Source organism: Eleutherodactylus coqui, chromosome 1 (genome assembly GCF_035609145.1).
Source record: "Eleutherodactylus coqui strain aEleCoq1 chromosome 1, aEleCoq1.hap1, whole genome shotgun sequence".
Taxonomy (NCBI): Eukaryota; Metazoa; Chordata; class Amphibia; order Anura; family Eleutherodactylidae; genus Eleutherodactylus; species Eleutherodactylus coqui.
In genome coordinates, this window is record NC_089837.1 from 173,229,472 (window position 1) to 173,245,248 (window position 15,777).

The 15,777-nt window shown below is 43.6% G+C and overlaps 1 protein-coding gene across 1 annotated transcript in view; it reads right to left on the reverse strand.

Annotated features, from left to right (window-relative positions):
* ELOVL5 (ELOVL fatty acid elongase 5) overlaps nucleotides 1-15,777 on the reverse strand; it is a 62,104-nt gene that overhangs the window by 13,131 nt on the left and 33,196 nt on the right. Inside the window, exon 4 of the mRNA XM_066603835.1 lies at nucleotides 5,420-5,497. Coding sequence (XP_066459932.1) covers nucleotides 5,420-5,497 — 78 coding nt within the window. The remainder of the gene's footprint in view (nucleotides 1-5,419; nucleotides 5,498-15,777) is intronic.

Sequence of the window (15,777 nt, forward strand, 5' to 3'; positions counted from 1 at the left end):
TAAGACTGGCTGGTACAGATTTGCTATTCAGAATACGACAGTTTTTTATGCAAATTGTGCCAGAAAAAAGTCTTGCATATTTTGCACCTGATTAACAATGTTTTTTAGACACTTTTTGACACCTTTTCCAAGTCGTACAAAAAAAGTGGTGTGGTCTAAATTGCACCAAAAACTGCGCTAAAATTGAGGCAAATAGCACCACAATTGGTATGCAACTTTTGGCAAGAACTAAGCCTACTAATAGGTGGTATAAACTTCGACTAGGCAGTCTTAAAATTTGACAGATTTAGGCCACATGTCCACTTGAAAAATACAATCCGCATAGAATCTGCGGCGGATTTCCTTTAGGCTGGATTCACACGAACGTATATCGGCTCGGTTTTCACGCCAAGCCGATATACGTCGTCCTCATCTGCAAGGGGGGGGGGGGGGGGGGGGGAATGGAAGAGCCAGGAGCAGGAACTGAGCTCCCGCCCCCTCTCTGCCTCCCCTCCGCACTATTTGCAATGAAAGGAGGCGGGACAGGGGCAGGGCTAAGTTCCTTGAATTAGCCCTGCCCCGCCTCTCCCCATTGCAAATAGTGCAGAGGGGCGGAGAGGAGGCAGGAGCTCAGTTCCTGCTCCTGGCTCTTTCATCCTCTCCCCCCCTGCAGATGAGGACGACGTATATCGGCTCGGTGTGAAAACCGAGCCGATATACGTTCGTGTGAATCCAGCCTTAAATGGTATTTTTTTGCATGCAGATATCCGCACATATTGCTATCAATGTGATAGCAATGTTGCCGATCCGCGGCAGAATGGAGCATGCCGTCATTTTTCTCCCGCGCGTGAAAAATGCCATTCTTTTAAAATGCCATCCGCGGGTGCAAAAATCAATTTAATGGACCGCGGATGGGCAATGATTCCCTATGGGCAAAATCCGTTGAGGATTCCGCAGCGGAAATCCACTGCGGAATCCGCAATTCCATTTAACTAGTGGACATGAGGCCTTACCATCTAACATGAGTCACTGTGATGAATCTGGGACATTTTAAGATTGTCTGTCTTAATTTGCACGGTCTAGATTTGTATACAGTATTAGTAAATGTACCCCAATATGTGTTATAGTCTGAGTAGCAGGTTCTGTTCTGCATCTCTTCTTACTAAGCTCGTGATAAGTAATAACAGTTTTTCAGTTGCAGTTATGTAAGAATGTGTGCAACAATTATGTAATGACTCCATGTTATTATTGCTAGAGAGCTTAAGATCCAAGTCCAGTTATTGCTCATGATTTCTGGTCATCAGTCTCTTTACACAGGTATATATTAAGTAGAATTGGACAGGATTTTACTGTATATGCCTTGATACTCAAACAGTTATGCTAGCCTAGCAGGATAATCTTGATCACTGCTGGACAGAACGTATCACTGGAAGACCAATAGCCGTGTATGGCCAGAATACATTATCAATAACTGGACTTATATCTTGTACATTTCCATTATCAACTAGCCATAATAAAACATAAGTGTGTTAAAGGCTTGCATGAACTCTCATTAGAGCTGTACATAAACTAACGAGCAGCAATACTGACAGCTATAAAAAGTGATATGTGTGCCATAATGTTTGCATGAGCAGAACAAGCCTTACTAAAAAAAAAATATATAAGCCCTACCCTGGAAATAAGCCCCAGCTGCAGACAAAGAATTTTTAAAAAAGTATACATTACCTTTGAAACACTCTCCGGCTCCGCTGCATTTTCTCCCCAGTTCCCGGCACTTGTCTTCTTCATCTTTTCTGGCCGGTTGAAAAATCCGCACCTCCTGGAAGCGCTGGCTGTGATTGGCTGTCGCTTAGCCAATCAGAGCCAGCGCTCTATAATGGCTGTGATTGGCTAAGCGGCAGCCAATCAGCGGCAGCACTCCCAGGAGGCGGGAATTTTTCAATCTCCAGCCAGAAGAGATGAAAAAAAATAGGCGGAGACCAGGGAGAAAATGCAGCGAAGCTGGAGAGTGCTTCTAAGCTGATGTATACTTTTTTTCCCCCCTTCAGCTGGGGCTTAGGTATGGCTTTGACAGTAGGATTTCCTACTGTTAAAGTTGCATCGCACCGCATGAAAATCGCATTTTCGTGCGATGCAATGGAACAAAGAGGAGAGCTTCATAGGGAAACATGGGCTACAAAACCTCACGAGTCGCGTGCATATCGCAGGACCCACAAGGTTTTTGTGTCGAAATGTCGCACTCTCCAAAACATCGCATGTGTGAATTAACTCATTTGAAAGCATGGGCTGAACGAACACGCGATTTGTCGCATTGTCGCCCGTGTGAACGAGGCCTAAGGACTGTTTCACACAGGTTACAAAATCCCACAATTTTGTAGGGATGCGACATCGCTACAAAACGCATGCATGTGAAGCCTATTGTTTCCAATGGGTTCTTTCACATAACATGTTTTGTAGTCTGAAGAACCCATTGGAAACCATGGCTTCACATACATACGTTTTGTAGCGATGTTGCATCGCTACAAAATCGTGCGATTTTGTAGTCTGTGTGAAACAGGCCTAACAAAGTCTGATCTTCACAACACATTTATCGAAGTGTACCATGGCACAAATAAAAAAGATTTCAGAGAACCTCAGAAGAATAGTTGCTGATGCTCATTAGGCTAGATATAGTTACAAAACCATGTCTCAAGAGTTTGGACTCCACCAATCCACAGTCAGTCAGGTTGTGTACAAATAGAGAAAATTCAAGACCATTATTACCCTTTCCTAGGAGTGGTTGACCAATAAAGATCAAGGTGCATAATAGTCCGTAAGGTCATAAAAGAACCCAAGATAAGCAATAAGCAACTAAAAGCCTTTGTCACATTACCTAATGTTAACGTTCATGAGTCTACCATAAGGAGGACATTGAACAACAATGGTGTGCATGGCAGGACTGCAAGGAGAAAGCTGCTGCTCTCCAAAAAGAACATTGCTGCCTGCGTGCAGTTTGCTAAAGATCACCTGGATAAGCCAGAAGTCTATTGGAACAGTGTTTTATGGACGAATTAAACCAAAATACAACTTTTTGGCTTAAATGAGAAGCATTATGTTTGGAGAAGGAAAAACACTGCATTACAGCATAAAAACCTTGTACCATCCGTTAAACATGGTGGTGGTAGTACAGTCAAACCTCTAGTTTCGTTGGTAATCTGTCTGAAAGCAATCGGCTAAATCTGAAACCAATGAAACTAGAGGCAATTATTTCCATAGGAATCAATGTAAAGCCAATTAATTCGTTCTAGACGTTTCAAAAAACACGCCAAACCAAATTCTCGTAAAATTTGTACACATCTCTGCTGGAGTTGACAGCCGTCCTCCAGCTGATAGAGGGGGTATTCTAGAAGAGGATACAAGTTTTGCACTCCCAGGATTTCTCTCCTTATGTAAACAGATTATCATAATTACATATTCATGTGGAAGCATGACAAATGGGGGAGCAGCCTAGCACTATTACATCTCACTGTCTATACCCTGCTCTGTTTAATTAAACACTGGACATCAGGAAGATTCTGCTAGAGCCTCGGAGTTCTTCATGATTTATGGCCAATTGTGATTAAACAAAAAAATCAATATACGGAGAGCAAAAAAAATCAATATATTCACCTTGCAGATGCTGTTGGTGACCCGGGGGCCGCTTTCCGGAGCTCCGTGCAGGCTGCAGAGCATCTTGCTAGTTACAGGGGATTGAAATCCCCTGCCTCCAGCAAAGATTGCTCTGATTGGCTGAATCGGCTAAGTGACAGCCTGCTTAGCCAATCACAGCGAGCACTGGATGCTCCAATCACAGCCATTCATCCATGAATGGCTGTGATTGGAGCAATCCATGAATCACTGTGAAGTCAGGAGCAAGGTCACGTGGGCCGGCGGCCACAGGTGAAACCAGAAGCAAGGAACGAAAGAAGAGGCGAAATCCAGCAGTGAAGAATCTGCTAAAGTTGAAACAAGTGAAAGAAGAAGGCAACGAAAGGAGAGGTATGACTTTATCATAGTTTGGACCGCTTTTGCTGCATCTGGGCCAGGAAAGCTTGCCATCACTGCTGGAACAATAAATTCTGACTTATATAAGCAAATTCTATAAGAAAATGTCAAGACATCTGTCCGTGAGTGGAATCTCAAGAGAACATGGGTCACACAGCAAGACAAGATCCAATGCACACAAGTTGTTCCACAAAAAAAGGTTAAAGGAAAATAAAGTTAAAGTTTTGGAATGGCCAATGTCCTGACCTTAGAGGGGTTCTGTCATTAAAAAACAAAAATTCTATACTCGCCTATTCCTCCCCCGTCAGTCTACTTACTAGATCTTCTCTTCACTGATCTTCACCTGTCTCCTGCAGTCCGGAGGGTCACCTCACCTCCAGCTGACTGATTCCTCTACTTCCTGTGACGTTACATACATTCACAGGCAGTCTCCTTCCTGCCCGGCAATGTACGCTACGTCACTAAATCACAGTCTGGTAGGGAGTGCCAAGCTATTGCAGAGACTGCTCATGCCCGCTGTCTCTGCAATAGATCAGCATTCCTTCCTAGCCAGTGAACGCTACGTCACAGGGACATCACCTTCACTGACCTGCAGGAAGAAGAATGTTATTACGTTTTGTAATGCAATCCTATGCAGATGGGCACTAGCGGAAATTCTGTGGGAAATGCTGCTGCGGAATTTCCGTTCGTGTGCAGGGGGGCCATACTAAGAAGCACAATGGAGTCTGGGGGTCAATGATTTTTTATCGAAGTGTACAATTTCCCCATGCACTGAATATCCTATAGTGTACACATTATGAAGGACATCTACAAGTACTGGCTATGGGTTTGTACTGTTCTTTGCTTATCGGCTCAACTGTCTGTGAAGACAGAGCAGTGTCAGATATCACTGTGATCAGCATTGCTCAGAACTCAATGAAACAGATTTGTCTAGAGTCTACAGATAGGCAGCAATCATTTTACACTTTATCTATCCAGCCAACTTATAAGCATTTTTCTTTTTGCTAAGTATGTGAAGTGCTCAATATAGAGGCATTGCATCACTTCTGTCCACTATTTGAGCCTATCCAGGATTATTTGATAAAGATGAACTGGGTGAATACTATTTCTATTATTAAATACTCATGTCAATTTCCAACCACAATCGTGTTTTCTTCCATCATCAGAATAGTCCCAGAGCAATAACTGAGCACGCTGATGGCAAAATATGAAAATTGAACCTTGCATAAAATGGCCTGAAAATCATGCCAGGGAGGGCTAGAATCACATGCTACACATAATAGCTCTTTATTTTATTTTCAATGAATTAAGCAGAAGTGTGAAGAGTAATCCAGCAAACCTGTGTCACCCATCTACAATTGTAAAACCTAGGATCCAATTCTTTCTGCTGCTGTATAATAAGAGTTTGTTTCCTCACCTTGGTGTCTGCATCACCTCCACTGTGAGTGTCTTGGCAGAAGAAGTTGTAGTTTCCTTCCCATACTCCTGTTACCAGCTATAAAAGAATGACATGTACCGGTTAGTAGCATAGTGAAAGTAGCACAGTATGACATTGTATCATTTATATTCTCCTCATCAGCTAGATCCTATCAGCTATAGTCTACTTCTTCCTGAAGCATATTCTAAAACTCAATGTAGGGAAAACTGAATTCATTATGTTACCTTATTTCCCTCAACCCCCCCACCAGACCTATTAATGACAGTCAATGGTTCCATCCTGTCTCCAATCTCAGAGGTCTGCTGCTTCAAGTGGCTTTTGTTTCCATCCTGTTCTAAAGATCACACATCCAAGCCTCTGCTTCCTTCTGCCACCGCCAACTAAAAAAATCTCTCATGAATCTGCTCTTTCCTAAATTTGGAATGATCAAAAATGCTACCGTAGTGAATGCCCCTATCTTCTGCCTAGGCCACTGCAGACCTCCTCTGTGGCCTTCCAATCAAAACTCCTGAGCTCCTCCAATCAACCCTTAACTCTGCTGCACAGCTAATCTGCTTCTCCCCTCCCCTCTGTATCCACTATGTCAACTCATTCAGTGGCTACTTCAAAATATTATCAATGGCATAAAAGGTTGTCTGTAACCTGTCCCCCTCCATACATCTCTTACTTAATAGGTAATCTTTGATCCTCACAAGATCCTCTCACAACTTTCCCCAAGCTTTCTTCCATGCATCCCCTACATGGACTACCCTAACACATCAGACTCTTTCCCAACTTTGAGATTTTTAAAATGAACCTAAAAAAAACAAACTTTTCAGAAAAGTCTACAGTCCTTCTACGACTAAACTACTATATGAGCAGCTTCTACAGTCACCTACGGTCTCCTTTCCTCTTCCCTTGTAGATTGGAAGCCCTTGAGGGCTGTGTCCTCTCTTCTTCTCTACCAGTCTGTCACTCGTATAATGATGTTTACTATTTTGAATTTTTCTTGTTATGTACTGTGAACGTTTTTTCTTAGGCCGGCTGCACACAAACGGATTGCGGAATCCGCAGTAAATGTCTGCACCGCAAATCAGCAGGAAATACCATTCTATGAAAGGCGGGCTGCAGACGGCCGGGTCGGATCCCGCTGCGAGAATTCTGGCAGCGGGACCAGACCTGAGCCCCTGCAGAGAGCTCACAATAGAGCATGCCGCAATTGTTTTCTGCAAGTGATTTCACGCAGACAAATCGCGGCCGTCTGCATAGGATTGCGTATTGTAATGCAATCCTATGCAGCTATGTACGGGCGAAAAAATTCTGCGGGGAATCCCGCTGCGGAATTTCCGCCCATGTGCAGGAGGCCTGAAATCGCTTTTCCCGCACACTTGCAGAGCGGAGAAAAATCCCAGCATGTTCTATTTTCATGCGAATTCCCCACGGGCAACTTTCATTGGAAGTCAATGGCAGCCGTCCGACCGAATGTATAGTTTAGAAGCAATAGCATGACCACAGGTATAAACTCCTAGAAATATGCTAGTCTGGGCCCCCCTCTATATCTACAGTCTGATTTTAATTTCCTTTATATGCAAATTGAAGCGCTGCAGAATAAGGGGGCGCTATACAAATAAAGATTATTATTATTAAATTGTGATTTGGTTTTGAACACAAAAAGGTAAACTTTGTGAACTATTCATCTTGTAACCTACAGTGAATAGGGCAATGAATAACAATACCATGAAAGCACCATTGAACTGGACTCGCTGCAGGTATGGTCCATTAGCTTCTAGTGAGCATTTTAATTTACAAACTAAGTGTGCCTACCCCAAGAACTCATTGGGATACCAGCAAACCTATAGTACCCACTCCGTCACATTGCAGCTCAGAGTATATTCACAGGAGGCAGATTTGTTGTATGCAACTGAGAATCAGTCCCATTCTTCTGAATGAGGTTTTCCTGAGGCGTCTGCATAGATTTCTGAAAGCTGCATTCAAATAGTCATAGAAATTTCTGTAGAGATTTGCCGCATGCTTCCCAAGGCTTCTCCCTCAGAACGCCTCGCCCATTGTTTTTAATGGGACATTAAAAGGTAACGCATGGCACGCGCATGCTGTGCGATGTGCACGCGAGTGCAATGTGATGTTTCCCATTGAAATCAATGGAAAACACTTGTGATCCTCTGGCGCACGTGCAGCACATACCCGAGGATCGCAATTGCACAGAAGCTAGGTGTTTTCAAGTGAAAATCCCCTCGCATTTGTGTGAAAAACACACGCTGGCAAGTACAACATCGGGCCAAGTTTTGGCCTGTTATTGTGCTCACCTGTGTGAATTAAACCTAATAATGTGACACAAAGAAAGGCTGTAAAGCAAATGTCTCATCAGAAAATTACCTACTGTGTAAATCAATATGTTATGTTAAACAAATTAAAGAATTTGGGATGTTTTGTTCTTAATTTTCATTGTCACAATCTATATTTTGAAAAAATCCTAATAATATGCCAAGTCTAGTAATAGCCTGACACTTCGTGTTCTGTAGAGAGAACTTTTCAGCAGACATCTGATTATCATCACAGGAAGCAGGGGCGTAACTATAGAGCAATTTGGGCAAGATGGCCATCCACATAATTATGGTCAGACAATTAAATATGTTATTGTACCAATCTGCAGAAAAAAGTTCTATCATTTATACTGCACGATGAACGCCGTAAAGAACCCCAAAGCAAAATAATATCAGAATTAATGTTTTTTTCACCCAGCCTCCCCCCAAAAATGAATAAAAGTTATACAATACATTATACTATATGTACCACAAAATAGTATAGATGAAAACTACAACTTGCTACGCAAACAACAAGTCCTCACATGCCTATGTTGACTAAAGCATAGAATGGTATGGATTTTGAAAAGTGAAGATTAAAATCCCCCAAAATTGATGCTTTCTTAGGGCTAAAGCAGACCGTGTCCTTAAGGGGTTAAATTATAACGTCACCAACAGAAGTCTACTGTCATGCTTGCTTGTCCGTTTCAGGCTCAGTTCGGAGCTCCATCCAGTTTTCAGTTTTTCCGTTCCATCATAGGAGCAGAAAACTGAAAATAATGGCGTGCGAGATCTTCCATACGACAGACAGCTATACCCGATCAATACAAATGGCGTGGGGGCAGGAATAGCACTGTATGCTACAGTATTCTTCCCGTCACGTATGGCGGAAACTCCCGAGCACAGCCGTACATACATAAATCATGAGTTTTACTATGGCTGCTATAAGTCATCACTGGAGTAAAATATGTACGCTACATGCAGGGTGCTCACTTCTGTGTTGTGTCTCGAGGACAGATCTGCTATCTTGTGTGGTACAAAGCTGTATTTACGTGACCGTAAGGCTTAACCACTCTATGTATAATTATAGCGCCCAACGGTATAATTATAACATGCATGTACTGTGCAAATCATAGTAATCTGAGGGTACTTGCAATTTGGTGTAAGGTCTGCTACACTGAACAGATAATACCCAAAAACAGCTAAGTAATACTAATCTGAACGTTGTTATCTGTGGGCCATGCAATTATAGAAGCAAATACACTTATTGGTGCAAATAAATAATAGTTTTTGGCAGTCAGACTATTGTCTATGAAAATGGCGCATGGAAAGTCTAAGCAACAAAAATTATTAATGACATATAAGACAGAGTATTAAAGTAAAAGGAGGCAACAGCGACCGGCAAACTCCTCACAAAATGTCCCAGCGAGTAGAACATCAATTCCTTATATTAATGCAGCTTTATTAATAACATTGGCGCATACTTGGCACTGTTTGGGTTGGAAAAGCCATTTTGAAGTACACTGTTCCTAAACTCTGAGTGCAGTCCCTCATTCAGAATCCCCATCAATTACCCTGGGCAGATCCAATAAGCAGCTTTCGCTCCAGAGCAGCCCATTACGTCTACTCTGATGTCAATGACAACTGTAACATACTTCGTGTCACCTCTGGTGGAGCTGCAAGAGATTCGAAGACTTGCTCTTTGTTCCCCCATAGATTACATAGTCGCAAGGCCAAGAAGCAGGACACTGTGATCAACTTCACCAAGGAACCCATCTAAGGCCGGATTTACATCTGTGCTAGAGCCTTCTGGTTCTGTCACATATCCGTCTGACAATACCGGAAGAAAAAGCACTGCAGGCAGTGCCTTTTTTATCGTCAAGAGTCGGGCAGCTGGGCGGACCCCATTATAGTCAAGGTGGTACGTCTGGCGGTGTTTGGCCCGAACGGAGCAGGAAAGTAGAATCCCCAACACAGATGGGAAATGACTCCAAGACTGGGTTCACACGACCGTATACGTAAAACGCTGCGTGTCACACAGCGCTTATGCCGTGGAGTCGGTTGTGAGTTGGGCCTATTGCCGCATATGGCAGAGCATGACAGCGTATCTCACTCATGTTGTCATGCGCAGTCTTCCTGGTTTATTTTTTTCTTTAAATTCCCTCTCTGTCACTTCGCAACCAATAAATGAAAAAACAAATTCACCAGAGTAGCTCTTTAAAAGCGACCATCCAGGACTTGACAAAGAAAGACCACTTCTCTGACTACCTGATGCACACTATGCATAGTATGTATTGGTAGTCTAAGGCCTCATGTCCACGGACAAATTATGAATTAGGATCCGCAGCGGATCACCCACATGCGGATCCACGCCCCATAGGGATGCATTGACCACCCGCGGGTAGATAAATACCCGCGGATGGTCAATAAAAGTGATTTTTTTTAAAATGGAGCATGAAAAAAATGGACCATGCTCCATTTTCATGCGGGTCTCCCGCAGGCTTCTATTGAAGCCTATGGAAGCCGTCAGGATGCGCGGGAGACAAAAATTGGAATATACTCACCTGCTCCGGATCTTCCCTTCGTCGCGGCTTCATCTTCTCTCCGTCGTGGCCGGATCTTTTTTCTTCGGGCAGGCGCATGCGCGTGGCACGCAACCGACGTGCCATGCACATCCGCCGGGCCGAAGAAAGAAGATCCGGCCGCGACGGAGAAAAGATGAAGCCGCGACGAAGGGAAGATCCGGAGCGTGCGAGAGGTGAGTAAATTCTTATTATAAGCGCTCATGTCCGCGGGGCAGGGGGGACCTGCTACGGATTCTCCATGGAGAATCCGTAGCGGGCCTGATTTTCCCCGTGGACATGAAGCCTAAGGCCTCATGTCCACAGCATGCGCGGACTCTGCATGCGGATTTCTGCAGGATGCACGGCAAGAAATCACGGATTCGATTTTTAATAGCTTGAGGGAGATCGCGGATTCTTTGTTTTTTCTGCACGGATGTACGCGGATGCACAGCTGATCATCTGCGCTGAAAAAATCTGCAACCCCACCACCCAGCCTTTTCCCCACCGTCCTAATTGATTTTAACCTTCAAATCCGCAGTGCATCCACAGATGTATTTGCAGATTCACTGCGGATCACTCGTTCCCATAGACATGAATGGAGCCCATCCACACATCATCCGCCTTAAAATGGAGCATGCTGTGATTTATTTTCCGTGCGTGCCATCTGCAAATTAAGTAAAATCAAACCCATAGCTGTTAAAGTGCAGATGCCCCATGCTTCTCTATGGGCTACTTGAACTACGGATCATCCACGTGGGTGAGCCGTGCGGATTCCGCAAATCAAATGCACCCGTGGACATTGGGTCTAAGACACTACACAATGCTCTGATTGGGCAGTGCTACTCACGTGGGCAGCCCTGAATAATTAAACCAGATGTAGAGTCTTATACTAATGATGTATACTAGTGCACAATGTTCATTAGGTGGTCTAAGAAGCTGATGTGGCCGTCTTTGTTTGTCCAGACATGGAGGTTCACTTTAAAATGCAAATACCTCTTGAATGCTAAGTACTGCATCATTGCTGCTGACTAAAAATCCATGAGAAGAACCACAAGCTTTTGGGCACTAATTATTAATGACTTTTTGCATGTCTTGCATGGTTATGCTTGCATAGAATACATTTCCGTGCAGGAGTTAATAGGAAAAAATCAAACTGCCACAGATAAAGTATGCTATGGTTTGTGCCCCATTGTATAAGCAATCCTGCTGTGGATTAAATGCTACATTAACCAAAATTTGATAAGGCACTCTATGTAGACACTAACAAATTTGAAGGAACTGCCACAAAGTAGATACTACTACAGAAGAGGACTACTGCATCTTGTAACATGTGCAGGACTATCTATCAGCTGTTAGGATTCAGGGATCATGAATACAATGACAATTTGCCAGTCGTACCAAGAAATATTGGAGTTACTTTTAGCCTCCTTCTCGCCTCCAACACTACACAAATATATTTAGATAATATATAATATATTATAATAGAGGTCCTTCACTACGTTGAGAGCTTTATCATCAGGAAGTTATGGGCAGGTAATAACATGCACACAGCAAGGGCAGACACATGCAACAGGATAGTGCTTAACTTGTAACAAAATGCAGCTTGTATACATCACAGGATGTATCGCTGTCAGGAGAAGCCGTCTACAGAGTAGAATGGCTTCTCCTGACACAGCGTGCCACTAGGGACAGCGGCAGGAGTGAGAGGATTTATTGAACACCCCAGTGGTGGGACAGACACATTGAGGGACACAGGAGAACTGAAATGACATTTTAAAAAATGCAGTTATTAATAAAATAGTGCTACTATATTGGCAACAGCATGTATACTGCTGTTCTGTAGAGAACAGCAGCAGACACAGCTGCATGGAGCTCCCTGTACATGGATTTTTCAGCCCTGTCTTCACCTAGCTGCACAGCTGAAGTAACATGTACAGAATAGGCTGATAATACCTATTGCAAAAATGCTTAAAATCATCTTTTCTGTACATTAAAAAAACAACACGTAGCTACTCTTTAACTCTTTTATTAATTATTATTATAGAAAATGATAACATGGAGATGGCCTCGGTATTAGTGTATCTTGACACCACCAGGAAGTCCTGGTGGAGTCAAGATTGACAGTAGGGTGACGCCCCCTGTGAATGATTGGCTGCTTTGTAGATCCTGGAAGGCCACTAAGTCAGTGGCCGGTTGGGTGTCATGTCCGTGGAGCAGCAAATGCATGCCCACCGGCCACTTTGCCACTTGCTGAGCGAGTGAGCGGCCAGCAGGGAAAGCAGAGGCTGCGGCGGATGTCGCCAGGCTGTTCGGCCTGGCGGAGCAGAACATGTGTGCTGTGGACCGGACGGCAGGGAACTGAAAGGCTACGGCAGCTGCCGGAAAGCAGCAGTCACCTACCGCTCAGCTGCCCGTCCAGGCGGAGGAACAGATGCAGGGGAGCCGGCGTCATTCAGCAGAGGCTGTGCGCCGGCTGCTGCAACTCAGTACTGAGGCGGGGAGCTGGGAGCCGGGGACCGCCGCTCTGCTTAGACTTGATGGCTGCAGCGTCTGCATAGATTACTGGCTGCCCTGCTACCTTAGCCTGACCATTCATTATCATTATTACATCTTCAGCCTAAAGGCAGCACGGTAGCCAGTTATCAATGCCCACTGGAGGACCTTCGTGTCTTGACCCTATCGGGAGCCGGGGGTGTGACAGGGGCGTTCTCCCTGTCAAACCCCTAGCTCCTGGTGGCGTCAAGATACACTAATACCGATGGCCTCAACACAGCTCCGTGACCAGGTGTGCATCACACTTTCCTCATAGCAAAAGATTCTTCTCCACTTACGATATCAGAGAAGATGGCCTCAACACACCTCCCCGAAGACACAAAAAAAGTACCTGCAACCCCCAATCACATGTACTTAGAAACAGCCTAGGCTATTATGTTTATCTTATTTCTACTAATGATTTGTTTTTATTTTACTGACTTTATGTCTCCTCTCTGTACTGTAGTCTGTGTATCTGCTCCATCTTCCACACTGTGATTCTCTGTTGCCCTCATCATCCTTGTCCAAATGCATTTTAAAGGGGGAAGGGTTTGTTGCACCCTCGTGGCTTTGCAGGGGGCTTTACTACATGAATAGCTTTCAAAACTACTTAGGTTCCTTCATCAGGCTGGTGTACTAAGTAGTTCTGAAAGCTTGCTCGAACGTCATACCTTTTTGTTAGTCATTAAAAGGTATCATAGCTACAAGATTATTTTGTTTCTCTTACTGAGGGCAATATCAGGTAGTTAAATAACAGAATGTACGAGCCTAACAAAGCCCCGGACTACCTGCTTTACAGAATGACTGCTGGAAATATAGAGGCTAATCTTTTTGTGTAATCGTGTTATTCTCCGGTTAACGTGGCCCCATGTGCTGGATGGCAAGGACACATTTTTCTGACTGATCATGGTCATATTTAGTCTGGCTGGCCAAGTGTACTTTAGTCTTTAATCACACCGTGGTAACAATAATGAGCCAAGTGCACTTTTGCCTATATTCCCTGTAACACATTCCAACTAGTAATAAAAGAAGATTCAGTCGTCCTCAGAAATCATGTAGTAGGTGCACTGCTTTACCCTAAATATATGCAGTAGAAATCAGTAATTGTCAAAATATTCATGTTCACTTTTTAGCACCATGTCATTTTTATGTACAGTATAGCATTTTAGGCTGATTAATTGAATATATTGTTACGCTGGTCAGACATGATAAAATTATGGCTACCTTCTGCCAACAACCACTACTTTATGGAGATTTCTGTATACCGACTTATTATCCAGTTCAATGTCCAAGTAATATGGAGAAGGATCCTAAGTGTCCCATGGTGGTGGCTGCAGGTAGACAACTATGGCAGGGCCCTCTGATCTCTGAATCTGATATATGTTATAAGTGTTATATTGTTATAACTGTAAGAAATAATGTACATAATCACATTTACTGGACTTAAATATAAAGATTTAAACATTTACAGCTTTGTCTAGTTGAAAAATGTGATACATTACTAAATCTGTCTAATTGTTCTATCCGCTGTTTTGGGGATTTCTGGATACACTGGGTTAGATTTATGAAACTGTCCAAAAGAAAAACGGTCTTTGTAACCCATAGCAACCAATCACAGTGCAGCTTTCATTTCTTACAAAGTTCTTGGAAAATGAAAGCTAATCTCTAATTGGTTGCTATGGGCAAAAGACAGTTTTTTTTAGACAGTTTCATAAATCTGCCCCTCTACTCTTTTTTTTAAGCTTGGAAAAGGGATCTTCATAAAAGTTTCTTTCTTTTAGAACAGATTGCACCATTCAAATTGGCTTATGTTTTAAAAGTTCACAATTTCTATATTAGGAAAGCTACGGACACCTTTCCACTTGCTTCCTAAATGCAAGATGAAGAAACTTTCCAAAAAGTCTTTATTAAAAATGTCCTAACAGTTTGCTGCTCTCGAGTCTGTGCATCTTCTTTAAATAACTGGATCTGCAAGGGTTTCTTGCAGGTCATGCAGCACACTGCTCCTGCCTGCCCAGGGCTGACCTCATTTGTTCTATCTGCTCTCCCCTTCCATTCTCTTGGTGCTAGAAATACCAGCAGGCAGAGGAAGGGGATTGTACACACAGTAAACTGCATTAGAGAGGGACATCACTCATCTGCAGCAGGAAGGACCACACAGACTGCATGAAGTGTGGAGGAAGGAAGGAACCTCACAGGGGAAGGCTGGAATACTCATCCCCACACAGCAACATCAGTGTAGAATAGGGGTGCGCAATCTTTTTGTGGTCTGAAGGTTACATTGTGCTACTGAAGCACTTCGAAGGCCAGCAATAAAAGGGTCTTACCATCCGAGACGTTCAAAGCATATCAAAAGCATTGACTGATAAGTGGTGGTTCCACCTCCAGGACTCCCACCTATTGGGAGAATAGGGGGTCCCCTTCCTCTTCAGTCAGTACTCCAGAGGGTAGACCATGTATGTGGCTCTCTCTATTGAAGCTTACCAGTGTAAGGCCACTCTCACACATGCATTCAGTTAAACGCCGCTCGAAACCGCAGCATTTTACTGCGATTTCAAGCAGCGGTTTTGAACACGAGTCATTGTGATGGATGATAAGGTATGTTAAAAAATGTGTGAAAAAAGAACAGGCAACGCTCGTGTTAAAAACGCTGCGTTCGAGTGCAGGTCTCCAAAGCTTCATTTCAATGGGAGCACTGTACAGCGATTAGCGTGACGCGTGGGATGTCGTGCTAATTGCGGTAAAATGCGGCCGGTGTGACAGCGGCGTTATAGTAAAACTTAGAATTTAACAACTCCCATAAATGACAATTGCAGTCACTGATCTTAACCCATACAATTCTTCTGGGTGCCAAACAGGGTCAAGGTATGTCATTTTTCTGATAAAAAGAGGAAGCGGAAATAGGTACATCGTGCATGATTAGTACTTTCCCATCCCTATA